The sequence below is a fragment of the Schistocerca nitens genome, chromosome 8 (assembly GCF_023898315.1).
Source record: "Schistocerca nitens isolate TAMUIC-IGC-003100 chromosome 8, iqSchNite1.1, whole genome shotgun sequence".
In the NCBI taxonomy this organism is placed as follows: Eukaryota; Metazoa; Arthropoda; class Insecta; order Orthoptera; family Acrididae; genus Schistocerca; species Schistocerca nitens.
Genome location: NC_064621.1, coordinates 48,808,386 through 48,827,982, shown reverse-complemented (window position 1 = coordinate 48,827,982; position 19,597 = coordinate 48,808,386). Strand labels below are relative to the sequence as shown.

The window sequence follows — 19,597 nt, the reverse complement described above, 5'->3', positions numbered from 1 at the left end:
CTACCATAAGACTCGAACCACACAACTGACTGCAGAACACCTAATGGTAGGTAGAGTACTGTCCGTAAGACATCATAATACCCTGCCGAAACATTTGACGTAGCGCCAATGCATCGACTGTGCTAAATCTGCGACCAAGAGCCGCGCAGCCCTGCCTATAAATGCGTGTTTATCTCGGAAAGTATGCGTTTCTGGACCGATGTTTATTGAACTTATTTTTCTTGTTTCGATGAGTAATACCACCTCTCAAAGGATCGGACACTTTTTTATACCCTTATCTCACCTACATTTAATTCATTTCACACATATTTCACCTCTATCTCCAGCAAATTCCACGCTAACGTTTCGTTTTCACACAGCCCAATGTTTATGACATCAAATCTCCTTAAGAATGTCTGCTACAGTGTTACAATTTTGCAGGCACATTCAGTGTCATCTGTAGACAGTGTCTGCGAAATGTGTTCCGAATAGAATTAGTAGTGAAGGAGTAATAAATTAAAACGTCATGCATGACGCGACTGTTTTTCTCGCATCTCAGTATTTATGACGTCATATCTCATAAACTCTGTGTCGAACAGTGATATATTTTTACAGGTACATTTAGTAATATATTTGAATACTGTCGGCAAAATTTGTTATGACTACAATTAGTAGCAAAGAAATAATAAATTAAAACGTCGTACCTGATAAACTACATGAACAGTGAAAAAGTAGTAAATGGAGAAAGTCTTGCAAAGATTTGAAAGAATGTGAAAAGTTTGCCTCAAATACTATATGTGCATGATCTGGCTACTTGTCCTTCATGGGCTACGCTTCTTTCTCTACCCGACCTTCTCCCCCTTGGAGACGCAAGTGTTTCTTACTGCCACAATGCTTCTCTACAGACAGTGATATGTGTGCCAAGTTTGGGTGAAATCGATTCAGCTGTTAAGAACGAGATGTGCATCTTCGCATTATGTATGGACTATTCAAGTTGTACGGAAAGTTAGTTCTGTGAGGCGAAGTGGTTATTATATTATTGCAAGAATACAGAATATTCTCATTTCGTGATCAATGATTTATTTTACAGGATGAACTGATATAAAAATATGCTCATTTTATTTTCAGTCGATCTGCGTATCTGTGCAGTTTTGAAACCACTGTTTGAAGGTAACAAAAGCGTGTATTCCATGAGGGATTTTTTATGTGGAAGTGAGCTGTTTTGTTAGCTTCTCCGCAGCGGCGGGGAACATTTGATTGGCACTTTCGATACAGTAAGATATTAACGTAGGGCTCCAGCTATATTTTGTATGGATACAGTTCTCCGAGCAGGTTTTTAATGGAACCCCTTAATGCAATGATTTACCGGACCCAATCCGTAAAAGCAAACTTATGTTTTTGGTGGACTGTAGCGCTTGGGCCTCTAGGCTATCTAACGGATCCAAACAGAAGACGCTTCAATTTTCTTTTTTTAAAAGGCGCCGCCCCAGAGTTTTCCTTCACACTTCCTTTCACTCCCACCATTATCCAGAACAACACGGACTCAAAACGGTGGGAAAGGGCCAAAGCGCTCTTCACATTCGCACATGTCTCATTGTTGGACATAAGCCAACCGATGTACCGCGACGTGGATACATGAGAAAGGCACGCGTGACGCATTACCCTGAGAGGAAAAAGCATTACTCATGTCACATGTCAGTACTACAGTAATTCTACGAATGGACGCATTACCCTCAGGAAAAAAAGCACTCTCCATCTCATTACTACAGTACGTTCCACGAGTGAAAGATTTTAAAACAACATATGACAAGTACTAGTTTTATAAACAAGAGACTGATTTATCACAATACCTTGTACTCTTCTATCGCCTTGGCTATCATATCCTCGTCAAAGCGAGGCAACACAATAAGGCGACCTCCATTGAAAATTGAGAAGAGCTGCACGAACAATCCAGAGACCCAAAACAGCGCCGTGTACTGAAGGGAAATGGTGTTTGGTTCCATCTTCAGCTCCAGCTCCCTGAAATTGGATACCATACTGTACTGCTGCACTGTGACGAGCCAACATAAATGCATCAAAAAGTATGTCATCCATCATGGACTGCTCGTCAAAGGCTGCGACTGATTAGATAATACAGAATAAAAACTAATTCAGTCACATTTTTTTAACACCATGCACGGATGCAGTGGCCGAACATGTAATGAGTATTATACAAAATATGAGTGCAGCCCCTCGTACAGCATAAACGTTATAGCCGATACCAACAATGCCTTTCAGAGAGCACAGAAAACAAGGATGTCGAAACGAGTGAGCGGCGGCCTGCCTAGGACGTACAGGTACCTTACTTGTACTTTACTCATTTCTGAGTCTAATTGTAGCACACAGCAATAGTCAAGATCTATATTTCATGTATGTGATGTGCATAGTCAAGTAACACCAATAATAAATAGTGTGTCAGTAATACGAGGGTCGTCCGTTTCTACACTCCTGGAAATGGAAAAAAGAACACATTGACACCGGTGTGTCAGACCCACCATACTTGCTCCGGACACTGCGAGAGGGCTGTACAAGCAATGATCACACGCACGGCACAGCGGACACACCAGGAACCGCGGTGTTGGCCGTCGAATGGCGCTAGCTGCGCAGCATTTGTGCACCGCCGCCGTCAGTGTCAGCCAGTTTGCCGTGGCATACGGAGCTCCATCGCAGTCTTTAACACTGGTAGCATGCCGTGACAGCGTGGACGTGAACCGTATGTGCAGTTGACGGACTTTGAGCGAGGGCGTATAGTGGGCATGCGGGAGGCCGGGTGGACGTACCGCCGAATTGCTCAACACGTGGGGCGTGAGGTCTCCACAGTACATCGATGTTGTCACCAGTGGTCGGCGTAAGGTGCACGTGCCCGTCGACCTGGGACCGGACCGCAGCGACGCACGGATGCACGCCAAGACCGTAGGATCCTACGCAGTGCCGTAGGGGACCGCACCGCCACTTCCCAGCAAATTAGGGACACCGTTGCTCCTGGGGTATCGGCGAGGACCATTCGCCCCAACATCGTGCAGCCCGCCTCCAGTGGTGTCGCGACAGGCGTGAATGGAGGGACGAATGGAGACGTGTCGTCTTCAGCGATGAGAGTCGCTTCTGCCTTGGTGCCAATGATGGTCGTATGCGTGTTTGGCGCCGTGCAGGTGAGCGCCACAATCAGGACTGCATACGACCGAGGCACACAGGGCCAACACCCGGCATCATGGTATGGGGAGCGATCTCCTACACTGGCCGTACACCACTGGTGATCGTCGAGGGGACACTGAATAGTGCACGGTACATCCAAACCGTCATCGAACCCATCGTTCTACCATTCCTAGACCGGCAAGGGAACTTGCTGTTCCAACAGGACAATGCACGTCCGCATGTATCCCGTGCCACCCAACGTGCTCTAGAAGGTGTAAGTCAACTACCCTGGCCAGCAAGATCTCCGGATCTGTCCCCCATTGAGCATGTTTGGGACTGGATGAAGCGTCGTCTCAAGCGGTCTGCACGACCAGCACGAACGCTGGTCCAACTGAGGCGCCAGGTGGAAATGGCATGGCAAGCCGTTCCACAGGACTACATCCAGCATCTCTACGATCGTCTCCATGGGAGAATAGCAGCCTGCATTGCTGCGAAAGGTGGATATACACTGTACTAGTGCCGACATTGTGCATGCTCTGTTGTCTGTGTCTATGTGCCTGTGGTTCTGTCAGTGTGATCATGTGATGTATCTGACCCCAGGAATGTGTCAATAAAGTTTCCCCTTCCTGGGACAATGAATTCACGGTGTTCTTATTTCAATTTCCAGGAGTGTATTTCTATCCGCGGCAGCGCTACGATCGAAATTCCGAGCATGCGCGGCAGTTACTCAAGCAGAAGACATGTACGCCATTTTCAGATCTCTGCTGCTGACGTGTGCTTTTGTAGTGCTTCTTTATAATGTCAGCCATAACTGAAAATACCGCCGCGTGTGAAATCAGATCTGTGATTCGTTTTCTAAATGCAAAGATAGTTAAACCAAAGGAAATTTATCGGCAAATCTGCGAGGTTTACGGACAAAATGCTATGAGTGATTCAATGGTTAGAAGATGGGTCAGACTGTTCAATGAAGGACGTGATCAAGTGCACGATGAAGAACGAAGTGGACGCCCGTCTGTGGATACTGATGAACTGGTTCACACAATTGAAGAGAAGATTAAGCACAACCATAAGTTTACACTTAGTGCCCTTGCTGTGGAAGTTCTGCAAATCTCACGATCACTAATTCATGAAATTGATCCTGAAAAACTGAAATTTCGAAAACTTTGCTCACGTTGGGTACCCAAAATTCTTACAACACAAAAAGAAACGGATGGGCAGTGCACTTCAGTTTCTGACACGCTGCAATGAAGAAGGCGATGGTTTTCGTTCTCGGACAGTCACGGGGGACGAAACTTGGGTATCCTACGACACCCCTGAAACAAAACGGCAATCAGTGGAATGGAGGCACACTTCATTCCCAACGAAGATTAAGCCTAAGCAAATCTTGACACCTCGAAAAGTCGTGCGCACCGTTTTTTTGGGACAGAAAAGGCATTTTGCTGATTGATTTCTTACCATGAGGCCAAACAATCAATGCACATGGTTACTGCGTGACAATTAAAAAATAACGCCGCGCAATACAGAACAAGCGCCGAGGATTACTGTCACAAGCTGGTGTTTTTTTCCACGATAATGCCCAACCTCACACTGTGAATGTGACCAAACAACTCTCACGGGAATTTCACTGGGAAGCGTTTGATCATCCTCTGTACAGTCCGGACCTCGTTCCTAGCGACTTTGATCTCTTCTTACACCTAAAATCTGTCCTTGGTGCTCAACACTTCAATGATGATGACGAGTTGAAAGATCATGCAACCACATGGTTGAACCTCCTATGAAGTAGGCATACAAAAACTTGTGCCACGCTATGACAAGTGCCTACAAAATTTCGGAAGCTATGTAGAAAAGTAGTTTAACAGTTGTAGATTTTTGCAAAATAAAATTTTTCTGTATCTGTACATGTTTGTTTTATATAACCAAACGGAACTCACCTTGTGGACGACCGTCGTATTTGTGCGTCATCAACTTCATCTAGTCCGACAGAAAAGTAAATCACCAAGCGGAAGTATTCAGCAAAACAATTATATTCACTGTGGAACGTGTGTCTATGAGGAGGAGGTAATCTTACAACCACTAAGAGTTACGATTGTCATTCTATTATCGTCAGGTAGATTATCATACTTTTGAATGGTTAATTTTGTTATGACATACACATTTATTTTGTTAGGGAGATTATGTGTCGACTAGCAAGATGCCAGAGAGAGTTCGGAATATAGTGGGCGTTGCTGGTAAGGAAATCCAGTGAGGTTGAACACCTGGGCTCCTTGGTTCCCCAACTCCCTCTTCCCCCAGGGAACAGCAGGCCAGGGACACACAAGGGACTCACCGACCTCTCCACTCCTTCCCCTCCCCCCCCTTCTGCCACCCTTCCCTCTGGAGCAATGATAGTCAAGCACCCCCCCCCCCCTCTCCCCACCAAATCAACACTTTCATCTTTCATAACTGGCACACTTGTGTGGCTTGGGGCTACTATGGAGCTGGACAGCATAGAGAGAGGGTGTGTCTATTTGTTAACAACAAATTACGCCACTTGAGCTCTGTCTGTTAGTAGCAATATCACGAGACATCAGCAGAGACCACATCAAGGCAAATATTTAAGTACACTCATTTTTACATACACTACTGGCCATTAAAATTGCTACACCAAGAAGAAATTGGACAAATATATTATATTAGAACTGACATGTGATTACATTTTCACGCAGTTTGGGTGCATAGATCCTGAGAAATGAGTACCCAGAACAACCACCTCTGGCCGTAATAATGGTTTTGATACACCTAGGCATTGAGCCAAACAGAGCTTGGATGGTGTGTACAGGCACAGCTGCCCATGCAGCTTCAACACGATACCACAGTTCATCAAGAGTAGTGACTGGCGTATTGTGACGAGCCAGTTGCTCGGCCACCATTGACCAGACGTTTTCAATTGGTGAGAGATCTGGAGAATGTGCTGGCCAGGGCAGCAGTCGAACATTTTCTGTATCCAGAAAGGCCCGTACAGGACCTGCAATATGCGGTCGTGCATTGTCCTGCTGAAATGTAGGGTTCACAGGGATCGAACTTTTCAAAGTGCCGTCAATGCGAACAAGAGGTGACCGAGACGTTTAACCAATGGCACCCCATACCATCATGCCGGGTGATACGCCAGTATGGCGATGACGAATACACGCTACCAATGTGCGTTCACCGCGATGTCGCCAAACACGGATGAGACCATCATGATGCTGTAAACAGAACCTCGATTCATCCGACAAAATGACGTTTTACCATTCGTGCACTCAGGTTCGTCGTTGAGTACACCATCGCAGGCGCTCCTGTCTGTGATGCAGCGTCAAGGGTAACCGCAGCCATGGTCTCCGAGTTGATAGTCCATGCTGCTGCAAACGTCATCGAACTGTTCGTGCAGATGGTTGTTTTCTTGCAAACGTCCCCATCTGTTGACTCAGGGATCGAGACGCGGCTGCACGATTCGTTACAGTCATGCGGATAAGATGCCTGTCATCTTGACTGCTAGTGATACGAGGCCGTTGGGATGCAGTACGGCGTTCCGTATTACCCTCCTGAACCCACCGATTCCATATTCTGCTAACAGTCATTGGATCTCGACCAACGTGAGCAGCAATGTCGCGATACGATAAACCGCAATCGCGATAGACTACAATCCGACCTCTATCAAAGTCGGAAACGTGATACGCATTTCTCCTCCTTACACGAGGCATCACAACAACGTTTCACCAGACAACACCGGTCAACTGCTGTTTGTGTATGAGAAATCGCTTGGAAGCTTTCCTCATGTTGTAGGTGTCGCCACCGGCGCCAGCCTTGTGTGAATGCTCTGAAAAGCTAATCATTTGCATATCACAACATCTTCTTCCCATCGGTTAAATTTCGCGTCTGTAGCACGTCATCTTCGTGGTGTAGCAATTTTAATGGCCAGTAGTGTATTTGTCAACATTTTCCTCAATTTTACACATTTTCCATGCTTTTTCCTATTTTATAACTCTGGGCCCTCTGGAGCTGTGTGGCATAAGGAGACGTCATAGGATGTCTATTTGTTTATAACAAATTACGATAAGTCACATCATATAGTGAGTAAAAATTCTGTATTATATGCTACGAGAAGAAATCAGACCTAGGCACATAAATAAGTATTCTCATTATTAAATATTTTCCCACATTTTGCCCAGTTTCAAGTATTTTCCGGATTTTCCGGATTTTCCGCCTTTTTTTTTTTTAGTTTGTCCCATTATGCAAAACTGGTCCCGACATCGTTTTCAAAACACAGTCCTCTCAAGCAATCACAAAACAGTACCGGTATGTCGCTAAGTCAGATACTACTAAATTGAAGCGCACCACCGCTCCATGTGTTATAACTAGCACATCCTGGAGCTGTGTACCATAGTGACAGGATGGTTCTGTATGTTTAGTAACAAATTACATCACTAGAGTCCTACTTGTTAATAACAAATTAATATTTCGAGGCATTAGCAGATGACATACTCAGACGGATACATAACTACTCTCGTTTTTCCACATGTTACCAAGTTACTTGAGTTATGTGTCAACATCGCGACATGACGTCGCGTCATGAAATCGTATTGTATCGGTGACATGGCAGTCTTCCAATTTATACATAAAATGTAGTCACAGTTGCGAATACAAACAAGCTTCAGCTTTATAAGAAGATGACAATGAAAATTTATGTCGGACCGGGATTGGAACCTTGATTACCGGCTTTACGTGAGCGCTCACTTTAATCTACTTTGACTGTCAATGCGCGACCCCCGGCCAGACACAAACATCCATACATCATCTATCTTGTGTCACAGACCGTACTCTCACACACATTAAGGAATTCCCAGACTGGTGATGACCTTCTAAATAAAAGTTACTGCCTGGTATTGGTCGATTAATATCATATTGTAGTGCCTGTGTTACTAAGAAGAGAGGCGATGTATTCTTTCGAACGTGCAGCCGCAGTTTTCTATGAAGAAGGAAAAAGAGCTACACTCAAGCTACATGTTTTATAAGATTTCTGATCTCATAAAAACGTAATCAATCAAAACGCTCGAAAACAATAGTGTGAACCGATATTCAGACCCAGCAGAAGATAAAAGAAATTAGGATGCTCCTGTCTCTAGCACTGTTTTTTGTGAGAGGTACGTGGTACCATTCTGTGTGTATGGGTGACCCTCTTACTGTCAATAAGAGGCCTAAAGTTCCGACAAGCATTTAAAAACATAATGAATCTGTGTCTGATATTTTGTCGGAATTATAAAGCACTGGGCAGTCAGTAAAATACGCTTCTTTGGAAGTAGCTCTTGCGATAATTAGAGCTCATATCCATTAAACCGACTGACACTGTCGATCATACCTTATAGTTAGTCGTAACACAACAGGTGAGGTCTCAGTTATTCGACTAGCCCCCTGCCATCTCTATCAATTTCATTGCCTATTTAACTAATCGGCATCCTTTTTGTGTGGGACAGTTGTCCTCGGTGGATACAGCCCCCTTCCAGAAATATTGATAGATTGGCGGGAAATCGTTTGCAATATGTGGAACATCTTTTTTTTTTATCAATTTATATATACAGTGTGTGGTTTATTCAAACAATTGTAGCCGGCCGCGGTGGCCGAGCGGATCTAGGCGCTTCAGAACGGAACCGCGCGACCGCTACGGTCGCAGGTTAGAATCGTTTCTCAGGCATGGATGTGTGTGATGTCCTTAGGTTAGTTAGGTTTAAGTAGTTCTAAGTTCTAGGGGGCTGATAACCTCAGAAGTTAAGTCCCATAGTGCCCAGAAACATTTTTCAAAATTTGTGGGGCTTTTTTTATACCGATCGTGTAAGTAATACCGTCACTAAGCACTCATCACACGTAATTACACTGTTACAGAGCGTGCTAAATATGTGTGGTGATGACTGGGCTGCACCATGCGCCAGTGTCCTCCAAGCCGTCCGAGGGGCTGCACTACGTGGCCGTGACACCGCACCGCACCGCCAGGGACACCGGCCGTCCACCGTTAAGTGGACATCTCCCGTTATTAGCACACTGACCGGACACGGACTGTCCATCAGTATAGAGATTACGCAATTCAATCTCAGTGCCCAGAGAGCTCTACTGCCCACGACAGTAGATGTGAGCTACATTTTTTGTCACCGTCCGGCAGCCAAATCACCCTACAGGACTGGTCCCCTTTTTCAGTGGCGTTCTTTGCTGGGGGATTCCCACATCGAGTGGCCGGTTGCAACATCTGCGAAATCTGCTCCCAAACACGCACCTTCCACACCAGGTCAGTGGAAGCAGCTGCTGTATGTGCTCGCCCTGCTGTGCACACACTGGCTGAGTAAGTCCACAATACCACAGCTAGAGGACGCTGAGAGAAGCAATTGCCCCTCCAGGTGCATCCTGTCGATGAAGCATCAGTTGGTGGCGATCTTTGATATTGATACCTGAGAAATTCCTGCCAATACACATGCTCTCTCTCTCTCTCTCTCTCTCTTCCTCCCTCGAGTGGCTACTTCCTGCCCAGCGCCCATCTGTCGTGTACTGTGCTAACCTCTCATTTGTCCCAAACAAAGTAGTTGATACCTGGTAAATCCCCAGCTGTGGATGTCTTGATCAAATAGACTGCCTAATTAACTAAATCCATACCCTTTCTGTGTTGGCAATTTCTTCTTGCGTCCTATTGGTGGATAGTAGGACCGGTATATTTGGTGGGATTCGATCGCTCAACTAGTCGGTTTCCAAACTCTACTGGATTTTTCCCCCTTGCATCCTGTTGCCGGATACTGGCACAGTTAGGTCATTTGGTAGGAAGTCCATTACATTGGAGGTACCAGTTGCAGGCTATCTCCTTAAACAACCTGCGGGAGGGGCTGGACAGATGCATGTTCATAATACCACTGTCGGAACCATTAAGTTGATAAATCTGGAATTTTTCAAAGGATTATAGAATTGAAACTTCTGCCAGTACCTCGTCTCCTACCTTCCAAACTTTACAGAAGCTCTCCTGCGAACCTTGCAGAACTAGCACTCCTGAAAGAAAGGATATTGCGGAGACATGGCTTAGCCACAGCCTGGGGGATGTTTGCAGAATGAGATTTTCACTCTGCAGCGGAGTGTGCGCTGATATGAAACTTCCTGGCAGATTAAAACTGTGTGCCCGACCGAGATTCGAACTCGGGACCTTTGAGTTCGAGTCTCGGTCGGGCACACAGTTTTAATCTGCCAGGAAGTTTCATATCAGCGCACACTCCGCTGCAGAGTGAAAATCTCATTCTGGATTATAGAATTCCTAAGTTAGTTATCTCTGTTACATTTGGAAGGAGGAGGAACAGCCTACTCTTTCCCCTTCAGATCCCCCCCCCCCTTGTCTCCTATTGGTAGACACTGACACAGTTTGGCCATTTGCCGGCCGTTGTGGCCGAGCAGTTCTAGTTAGAGGCGCTTCAGAACGGAACCGCGCTGCTACTACGGTCGCAGGTTCGAATCCTGCCTCGGGCATGGATGCGTGTGCTGTCCTTAGGTTAGTTAGGTTTAAGTAGTTCTAAGTCTAGGGGACTGATAGATGTTAAATCCTATAGTGCTCAGAGCCATTTGAACCATTTAGTTAGGCCATTTGGTACGAAATCCATTATGCTGGAGGTAGCTAAAAATTTCAAATTTCAGCTCAGCTGCATGCATTGTCCTTAGACAGTATACGGATGGGTTGGACTGCTCTGCCGCGCGGGATTAGCCGAGCGGTCTTAGGCGCTGCAGTCATGGATTGTGAGGCTCGTCCCGGCGGAGCTTCGAGCCCTCCCTCGGGCATGGGTGTGTGTGTTTGTCCTTAGGATAATGTAGGTTAAGTAGTGTGTAAGCTTAGGGACTGATGACCTTAGCAGTTAAGTCCCATAAGATTTCGCACACATCTGAACATTTTTTTTGGACTACTCTGTGTGCTCGTAATACCACTATCGAAGACCATAAATTGATCAGTTGGAAATTTGATTATGCGATTCGGCTCTTTAAGTCGCTATATAATCCCTGAGTTGATCCCCTGGAATGAGGAGGAAGGGTGTACCACATTACTTGATAGTAGCAACAACGAATACCGCTTCTACCTTTCCGCTGCAACACCGAGTCCCTCGGACTGTACAGAGAAGCAGTAAACACCGCACACTTACAGCAAGTTCCAATGCACAGTAGTAATTCTGACAGTCACATGTGGAAGATCACTGAAATACTCGTACATCCCAGGCGCGTGTCGCTGTGTTCAAACGCAATGCCCCAGGCCAGAGAGTTGCCGCCGTGGACGCGTGTCTCAGCGAGTGCGCCAGGTCTGCAGGTGGACGCGGACCTACAGAGAGGCTGTACAGGATGACCGCAGTGGTAGGAATTCGGATGTTATCGATATGTCCACCGCCTGATGGTTGATATTGAATCTTCTCAAATATAAACTGCCCAGTAGCAAAAGCCTCCCATCACGTCGTCGTTATCACATATTTGTTAAGGAATGAAGGATGTAATTACAATTAAAAAGCCCTCGCGTCTTTTATTTACGTTATGTACTTGCACGATAGCTGGCGTTTGCCATAGCAATAAGAACTGATACCTACAGTCAAGTTACAGAACCCTGCTATTTCTCTCGAAGTCCCATCTGACAGCACTGTTCCATAGTTAGACGGCTGTCAAGCCCTTGTCATGCATCCATCAGTGGCTAGGTAGTGAGCTATAACAATGAGAAAAATAGCACACTAACGCACAGAAGGAAATTTTTAACCGGAAAATACACAGACTGCACACAGAGATTCAGAAGCATAACACGTACAATTCGTCAGTACTGAACGAAAGTCTATAAATATCTTCATGCACATGTCCTAATCTCTTTTATCCTATTCCTATGATTATCACGCTAGCAATGAGACATTGTAATAGAGTCAGAGTCTCAGTTGGCGACACAGTTCCACTCACTCTCCCCTTCTTGTTTTTGTAACTCCAACCGACTAAAACTACGAACTATAAAAACTCCACTGACGTCGCCTGGTAGAGAATTCAATAAGGTTTCACCGCATCTCTCTCTTCTGATATATCAGAAACAAATAGCCTCTGCGTATTGACATCGACCGTACATGTCGAGCACATTAAAAATATACGTAGCAGTCCATTGGAGCAGGTGGTCAGTGATCGAAGTCACTTTCACGGACCTGTGTAAAGTTTTGTCGCCTGTGCTGGAAGAAGACCATATCCCACCGACTATCAATCGAAATAGAGGGTTCTTGCGTTGTTGTTTCATGAACACTTTGAAAAATTTCTTTTTTTTTTTCAACTCATCGAAGCACTGTATGAATACATCTGTGTACACAACCATACATTTTCTTTTTCTACCATGAGCTTGTGGTCTGTGCCAGATGCTAAACCGACAGTAACACGTTTCGATCCATCGATTCTCACAGAAAGCTGAACATTACCTGGTGTAAACTAAGCTGATCTCAGAGTACATATAATTGTTGAAATAAAAGACAGAGGCAGTGTGTCTTACTGACATAAATGTGGAAAACATTTCAACATATGGAAGCTGCAGCGTTGTGTAGCGTTTCCAAACAGCTATCCGATGGTGATGACCTCTACTTTAATCTCATCTTCCATAGTGACAGGGCAGCAGATGTCTCGGAGTACTGTTTTTGAAGAGACCCAGAGCATTGATTCCTCGTATTGGTGGTGCATATTGCACCCAGGAATGTGATCGCTGATTCGGAGTCCTAGGCGGTAGCCACCCTGACCTCCAAACCTTTGGACACTGTATCTTTCCTTATTATGAGCTACAGTGCATAGCCGCATATGGAACAAAGAGGGGTTCTGCAGGACTTAAACCCACAGACCACGGATAGTACTTGTATTCATCATCAGTTGTCAATCCCAACAGTCGAGGAATGGAATGCTTTTTGTACACGCAGGCGAGCATGTAAGTCCCATCATCCCTCCACATTTTTCTCATGTTTCCATCAATTTTACGTATTTTCTAGCAATTTTCGTACTTTTACCAGGTTCTCCGAAATTTCAACGTATTGTACTCAACTACTCGAGGTCCAAACCGCCACCCTCGACGAGCTGTCACGTCAGCAAAACGTTTCATCGCGTCGCTCTCGTGATGCTACCAGCCAATGAATTTCAGTATGGTTCTTTACTTCCGTACCACTATTAAACCACCCCTCCATAAAGATGTCATAAAGATGTGCACATTTTGCGACCCTCTTACATTACCTACATCACTGTTTCTTAGTGTAGGAAATAGTCGTCAGCAGAAAGGAGGTACAAAAACTACGTTTATTAGTCGAAACACTTAATAATTCGGTCACATTTTATTACGATTTGTCGTCTTCCCCCATGTGGATGGGAGTCACGAAGCATTCTCACATTCGTAGGAGAATGTCGGAGATTCAAAGATCTAGCACTCTGCCCTCTTTTCGTTGGACCTATCGGCTAAGGACCTAGAACAAAACTCTAGATGGCCTGCCTCTATGCCTCTCATAACTCTTGATCTGTCTTTAATCAACCCTCCCTGCAACATTGTCACCAATTTTATTTGGAACTGACCAGAAGTAGGAGGGTAGTACACCCGCTACATTCGACGTCTCTTGAAGGAACAGAAGGAGCTGAGATCCAAGCAATCAATACATGTCGTTATTTTGCTTTCCAAATAGTATAAGACGTGCTGCAAACTTGTACTGACTGACGCTAGTGATACAGACCGTTATTCTCGTTCTAATTCTGTGTCTGCTATTCTGGAAGACTGTTCTGTATCAGTCTTACTCATGTCACCCATCCAACTACACACGATCTCTCTAGACGCTTGCATGCTGAGGAGTTCAGCACTCCTTATCAATCTGTAGCAGATAAGATCCTAATACATTTAAGACTATTGTGGAGATATAAGAGAAGATTAAGAAAAAGGAGAACAAACGTATGATTTATGCTTAATGGAGCTCCAAATGGAAGGAGTTTGAAACATTTTAAGTAAATCTCTTGTGCTATCAATTCTGTAGAACTGTTGTCGTGTTTGGATCCCATACCAAGAAGGCACTGGTGAGAGAGAAATGATTGTGGAACATAAACACACGCTCCTAAAGCTACACGGTTCTGCATTTAAGTAAGTTATAATGTAAAAGCAGTGTGGTTTCCAGTATACGAGTCGCGTGAATTGAAGTGCTGTTAATATTCCAGTGCAGGAAATATATTTCCAACACACGAAATACATTCACGCTGCAAGTTTTCTATCCCACTCACTATGGTGAGAAACTTTAAGACGATAAAAGTACTACCTCTTACACCAAAAGAAAAAGAAGAAACATAAATCCTTTGTGATCCAAGTACCATAGAGCTTTCCGGAGGAATGTAGCGCCCATCCGCTTACGGTTCAGAAATTGTGCTTGCATCTTTCCTATAAAATGATCGCCAGCAACTGGAAATGCATGAAACAGTGACAGCTTACGAGGAAATAGACGAATGTATCGCAGCGGTGTTTGTCATGTAAAATTACACGCCATGCTACTGTAACTCCATGAACAGAACACAGTTTCTTCCACACACGTCATCTGTCAAGCAGATGTATACACAGGGATTGCATTACTTCACGATCCCTTGTCACTAACATAGAATTACTGCAGCAAAGAAACTGAAGACTCGATCTATGTCCAAGATGTGCCAGGGGAATCGAGTTCCTCGCATACATCTTTGTCCGTCTAGAGGAGGGTGCCGAAATAGGTTTCCCGTAGGTTTGATAGACATGATTCGTAACACATTCGTTGGAAGTCCTCTGCTGACTACGGTACGGAGAGGTTTGCTGTTAACGATAGCAGGTAGACAGCGCTCTAAGACACACACAGAACACGCAATCGTATACGAGTCGAACGCAGGTTACAACACACAACTGATACACCTCAAGAAAACAAAGGAAAATAATGGTTATATGTGTGATACGTGATCTGCAGCAACATCTCCCTCTCCCTAGAATGCATCACCAGTCTACCATTAAATTACACCTCGTTACAACCCCTCTCAAACGATTATTCTATCTGCTTTCTAGAAACCTTTAACGCTGATCCATTTATATTTAGAGAAAGATAGTTGTTTGGTATTCGTTAGCTGATATTGCATGATTGTGATTGGTAGAGATAACAGTAAAGCACAATGTAAAATACTATTTGTCAGAGTTTAAAAGAAGTAAACAATCTTGCACAGGATCAAACACGCAATACATTCTGTAGTAATATATTGCAGTCCTCAAGATGGTATATATCTTTAGCTAAGGACACTTTATAAAAATCTATAGGATGCGTCGCTTAAATCCGGACACATTTCAATTTAAATTTGCCGCCATATCATAATTCCGCCGGAGGTTGCGATTGGCGATCTTGGAAGTCATAGGCATCTAGTAAACAGTCAAACCTCAAAATGGCCGAGATGTTGCGGACAAGTGCGGAGTACAACCTAAGAGCAGCGATTATCGAAAGTCTTCCCGCTGGGCGTTCGCCCACTGAAATGCTTCGCTTCTTCCGGCCGCCCGGAGTAGCCGTGCGGTTTGAGGCGCCATGTAACGGATTGCGCGGCCCCTCCCGCCGGAGGTTCGAGTCCTCCCTCGGGTATGAGAGTGTGTGTTCTTCTTAGCATAAGTTAGTTTAAGTAGTGTGTAAGACTAGGGACCGATGACCTCAGCAGTTCGGTCCCTTAGGAATTCACACACATCTGAACATTTTTCGATTCTTCGGGTACCCGAGATCAACTGTTTATAATATTGTGGCCAAGTATAATGCTTCGGAGAAATCTGGGGAAGGGTCCGCTAACACCACGAGGAAATCTCATCCCAGGAAACGAGCGTCACGAACTGCGGCAGTCATCGGAAAGCTTCAGGCACTGGTTTCGGAGGACCCGGGGCAATTGCTAAGGAAATTGGCATCAGTATTGAATGTCAGTGAGCGAACAACGCGTCGTATGGTAGATAAGGACCTCATTCGAGCCATTTAGTCCATAACTGCCTCTTGGATAACTTTGACATATTCTGGTCAAAGGAGTTCTGGCCTCTGAATAGTCCGGATTTGTACCCACACGACTGCAAAGTTGGGAGTTACCAATAAGACGGGGTACCCCAATGTCACAACTCTATGCACCACTATGGAAGCAGCATTCGTGAATAGGACAGTGCTGTCTTAAAGAGTGCGTGCGATCACTTCAGAACGAGACTGGAGGGGGCCACTGAGGTTGAAGGGGGTTAAATAGAGTAATATTACTCTTGAAAGAACCACTACTTACATGTAAAAGGATTTTCAATTTCATTTGTACTATTTTGTTTTAATAAGTTTGCTTTAAAAAAAGTTTCATTTGTCTGGGTTTCAGCGACGCACCATGTGTATGGTGGTTGCCGATAACTTTTGGGGTCATACCTGCGCTCGTGATCCGACATATATAAATTTATTACTCTACATTTGGTGGTCATCCACGTTAAACAATCTATTCCAGACGTCTTATCGCCGTCCACGGAAAATGACGGTTTCCCTGGTTCCTGGTGCTTCCATGTCAACTTCTTCTTGTATTGTTCTTGGTATCACATACTCGTTCTCGTTGTCATGCACAAGAATTGCCCTGCCCCAAGCAGGCATGTTGGTACTCCATCATTGTCTCTCAATGCGTTTCTTTACCCTCAATTTATACATATTCGATTTTTGTAATTTTACAGATTTTATGTCGCTTCTGCTCATGTGATCATGACGTCACTTCTCGCCAATAGTTCGTTAATGTTGTACAGTTATCAATACCTACAGTAACTCGGCTATCGTTCTGTATGTGTGTGTGTGTGTGTGTGTGCTGCTTGTATCAGTTTCACGGGGGGGGGGGGGGGGGGTGCAGACCTTACTCCGTCACCACAGATGAATCCATCTTCAGACACCGCCCACGACATAAATGACATAAATGCAGTAGACTTACATTCAAACCCTACGCCTACCATAATACTCCGAATCTTATTCCCAGTCATAGCGCATGGCGGATCCAATTTCGAACCCTACCCTGACCAAAACACTTAGTGGATCCACCCTCGATCTCTGACATAAAACGTGGTGGATTGACTTACGAGCTCTATCCCGATATTATCCTGTGCCGTGGGAGCCAACTCAGAGATTATATACTGCTTTAAGTACCCAATGGCAACATGAAATTCCCAATTGATCGATTTATTGTTTGCGATAGTAGTTTGTGAGCACACATACCAGTCAAGACCATCCACATATTAAGAACATTCCACGCAACTGAGCTGAAATTTGAAACTTTCACTTACCTCCAGCGTAATGAGTTTCCTACCAAACGCCCTACTCGTGCCAGTATCCACCAACAGGATGCAAGCGAAAAAAAAATCTAGTAGGGTTTGCAAAACCTACCAGTTGTGGGATCGAATCCCGTCAAATATAGCAATCCTAGTATCCAACAATAGAATGCAAGGAAAAACTGCCCACACATAAAGGATATCGATATAACTAATTTGTCCGTCAGTCTAATAGAGTGAGGGAATGAAACTTCCTGGCAGATTAAAACAATGTGCCGGACCGAGACTCGAGCTCGGGACCTTTGCCCTTCGCGGGCAAGTGCTCTACCAACTTTTTTTTGTGATCTCATTTTGTTCGTTTTTCGTTGTATCTGCTCGGGGCGGACGTCGGAAGACACCCGATTCAGTTCGTGGTTGATCCATTAACTCAGTTTTTTTTATTACAGAGGGCAGCTAACCCCCTGACCGAACACGCTGAGTTACCGTGCCGGCTCCAACTGAGCTACCCAAGCACGACTCACGTCCCGTCCTCACAGCTTTAATTCCGCCAGTACCCCGTCTCCTACCTTCCAAACTTCACAGAAGCTCTCCTGCGAACCTTGCAGAACTAGCACTTCTGGAAGAAAGGATATTGCGGAGACACGGCTTCGCCACAGCCTGGGGGATGTTTCTAGAATGAAATTTTCACTCTACAGCGGAGTGTGCGCTGATATGAAACTTCCTGGCGCACACTCCGCTGTAGAGTGAAAATTTCATTCTAGAGAGAGGGAATATTTCCAAGACATCCACAACTGGGAATTTATCAGGTATCCACTACTTTGTTCAGGACGATAAAGGGGTTAGTGCGGTACACAACTGAAACTTTCCGGGCAGAAAGTAGCCACTTGAGTGAGTGAGTGACTGAGTGAGTGAGAGAGAGATAGAGAGAGAGAGAGAGAAATATAGTGAGCATGTGTTTTCACAGGAATTTCTCAGGTGACAGTATCAAAGAGTCGCTGCCACCTGATACTTTGTTCGACAGGAAGTAACCAGAGATGAGTGGGAGGGAGGAGGGGAATGGAAGGAGGAGTGGTGAGGTCGCTTGTCCCGGCGTCCTCTGCTGGTGACATTGTGAACTAACTCAGTCAATAACTGCAGAGCCGGGTGAGCACACAGAGAGCCTACTTCCACTGACCTGGTGTGGAAGCTGTGTGTTTGGGAGCAAAGTGTGCAGGTGCTGCAACCAGAAGTATCCCTAGCAAAGGACGTTGCCACGAACAAAGGGGACAACGGCTGTCGGGTGACTTGGCTGCCGGACGGTCACAAGAAAATATAGCTTGTGTCCACTGTCCTCGACAGTCTCTGTATTGTCAGTGCTAATACCGGGAGATGTGCGCTTAATGACTGTTGACCTGCCTCCCTCGCGGTGCGGTACAGTGCGGTGTCGGGTCCCGGGCGAGCTTTGGCTTCCAGCGGCCAGAGTGTAGTGCTGCCTCTCGGCAACCTCGGACGCTACCGTGTGGTGCAGCATGGCAATTGCTCTCTACACTCCTGGAAATGGAAAAAAGAACACATTGACACCGGTGTGTCAGACCCACCATACTTGCTCCGGACACTGCGAGAGGGCTGTACAAGCAATTATCACACGCACGGCACAGCGAACACACCAGGAACCGCGGTGTTGGCCGTCGAATGGCGCTAGCTGCGCAGCATTTGTGCACCGCCGCCGTCAGTGTCAGCCAGTTTGCCGTGGCATACGGAGCTCCATCGCAGTCTTTAACACTGGTAGCATGCCGCGACAGCGTGGACGTGAACCGTATGTGCAGTTGACGGACTTTGAGCGAGGGCGTATGGTGGGCGTGCGGGAGGCCGGGTGGACGTACCGCCGAATTGCTCAACACGTGGGGCGTGAGGTCTCCACAGTACATCGATGTTGTCGCCAGTGGTCGGCGGAAGGTGCACGTGCCCGTCGACCTGGGACCGGACCGCAGCGACGCGCGGATGCACGCCAAGACCGTAGGATCCTACGCAGTGCCGTAGGGGACCGCACCGCCACTTCCCAGCAAATTAGGGACACTGTTGCTCCTGGGGTATCGGCGAGGACCATTCGCAACCGTCTCCATGAAGCTGGGCTACGATCCCGCACACCGTTAGGCCGTCTTCCGCTCACGC

General features: G+C 45.7%; 1 protein-coding gene across 1 annotated transcript in view; it reads right to left on the bottom strand.

Moving 5' to 3' along the window:
• The window catches only part of LOC126198614 (uncharacterized), a 295,295-nt gene that overhangs the window by 150,725 nt on the left and 124,973 nt on the right, over window positions 1-19,597 (bottom strand). The window contains exon 4 of the mRNA XM_049935066.1: window positions 1,830-1,998. Coding sequence (XP_049791023.1) covers window positions 1,830-1,998 — 169 coding nt within the window. The remainder of the gene's footprint in view (window positions 1-1,829; window positions 1,999-19,597) is intronic.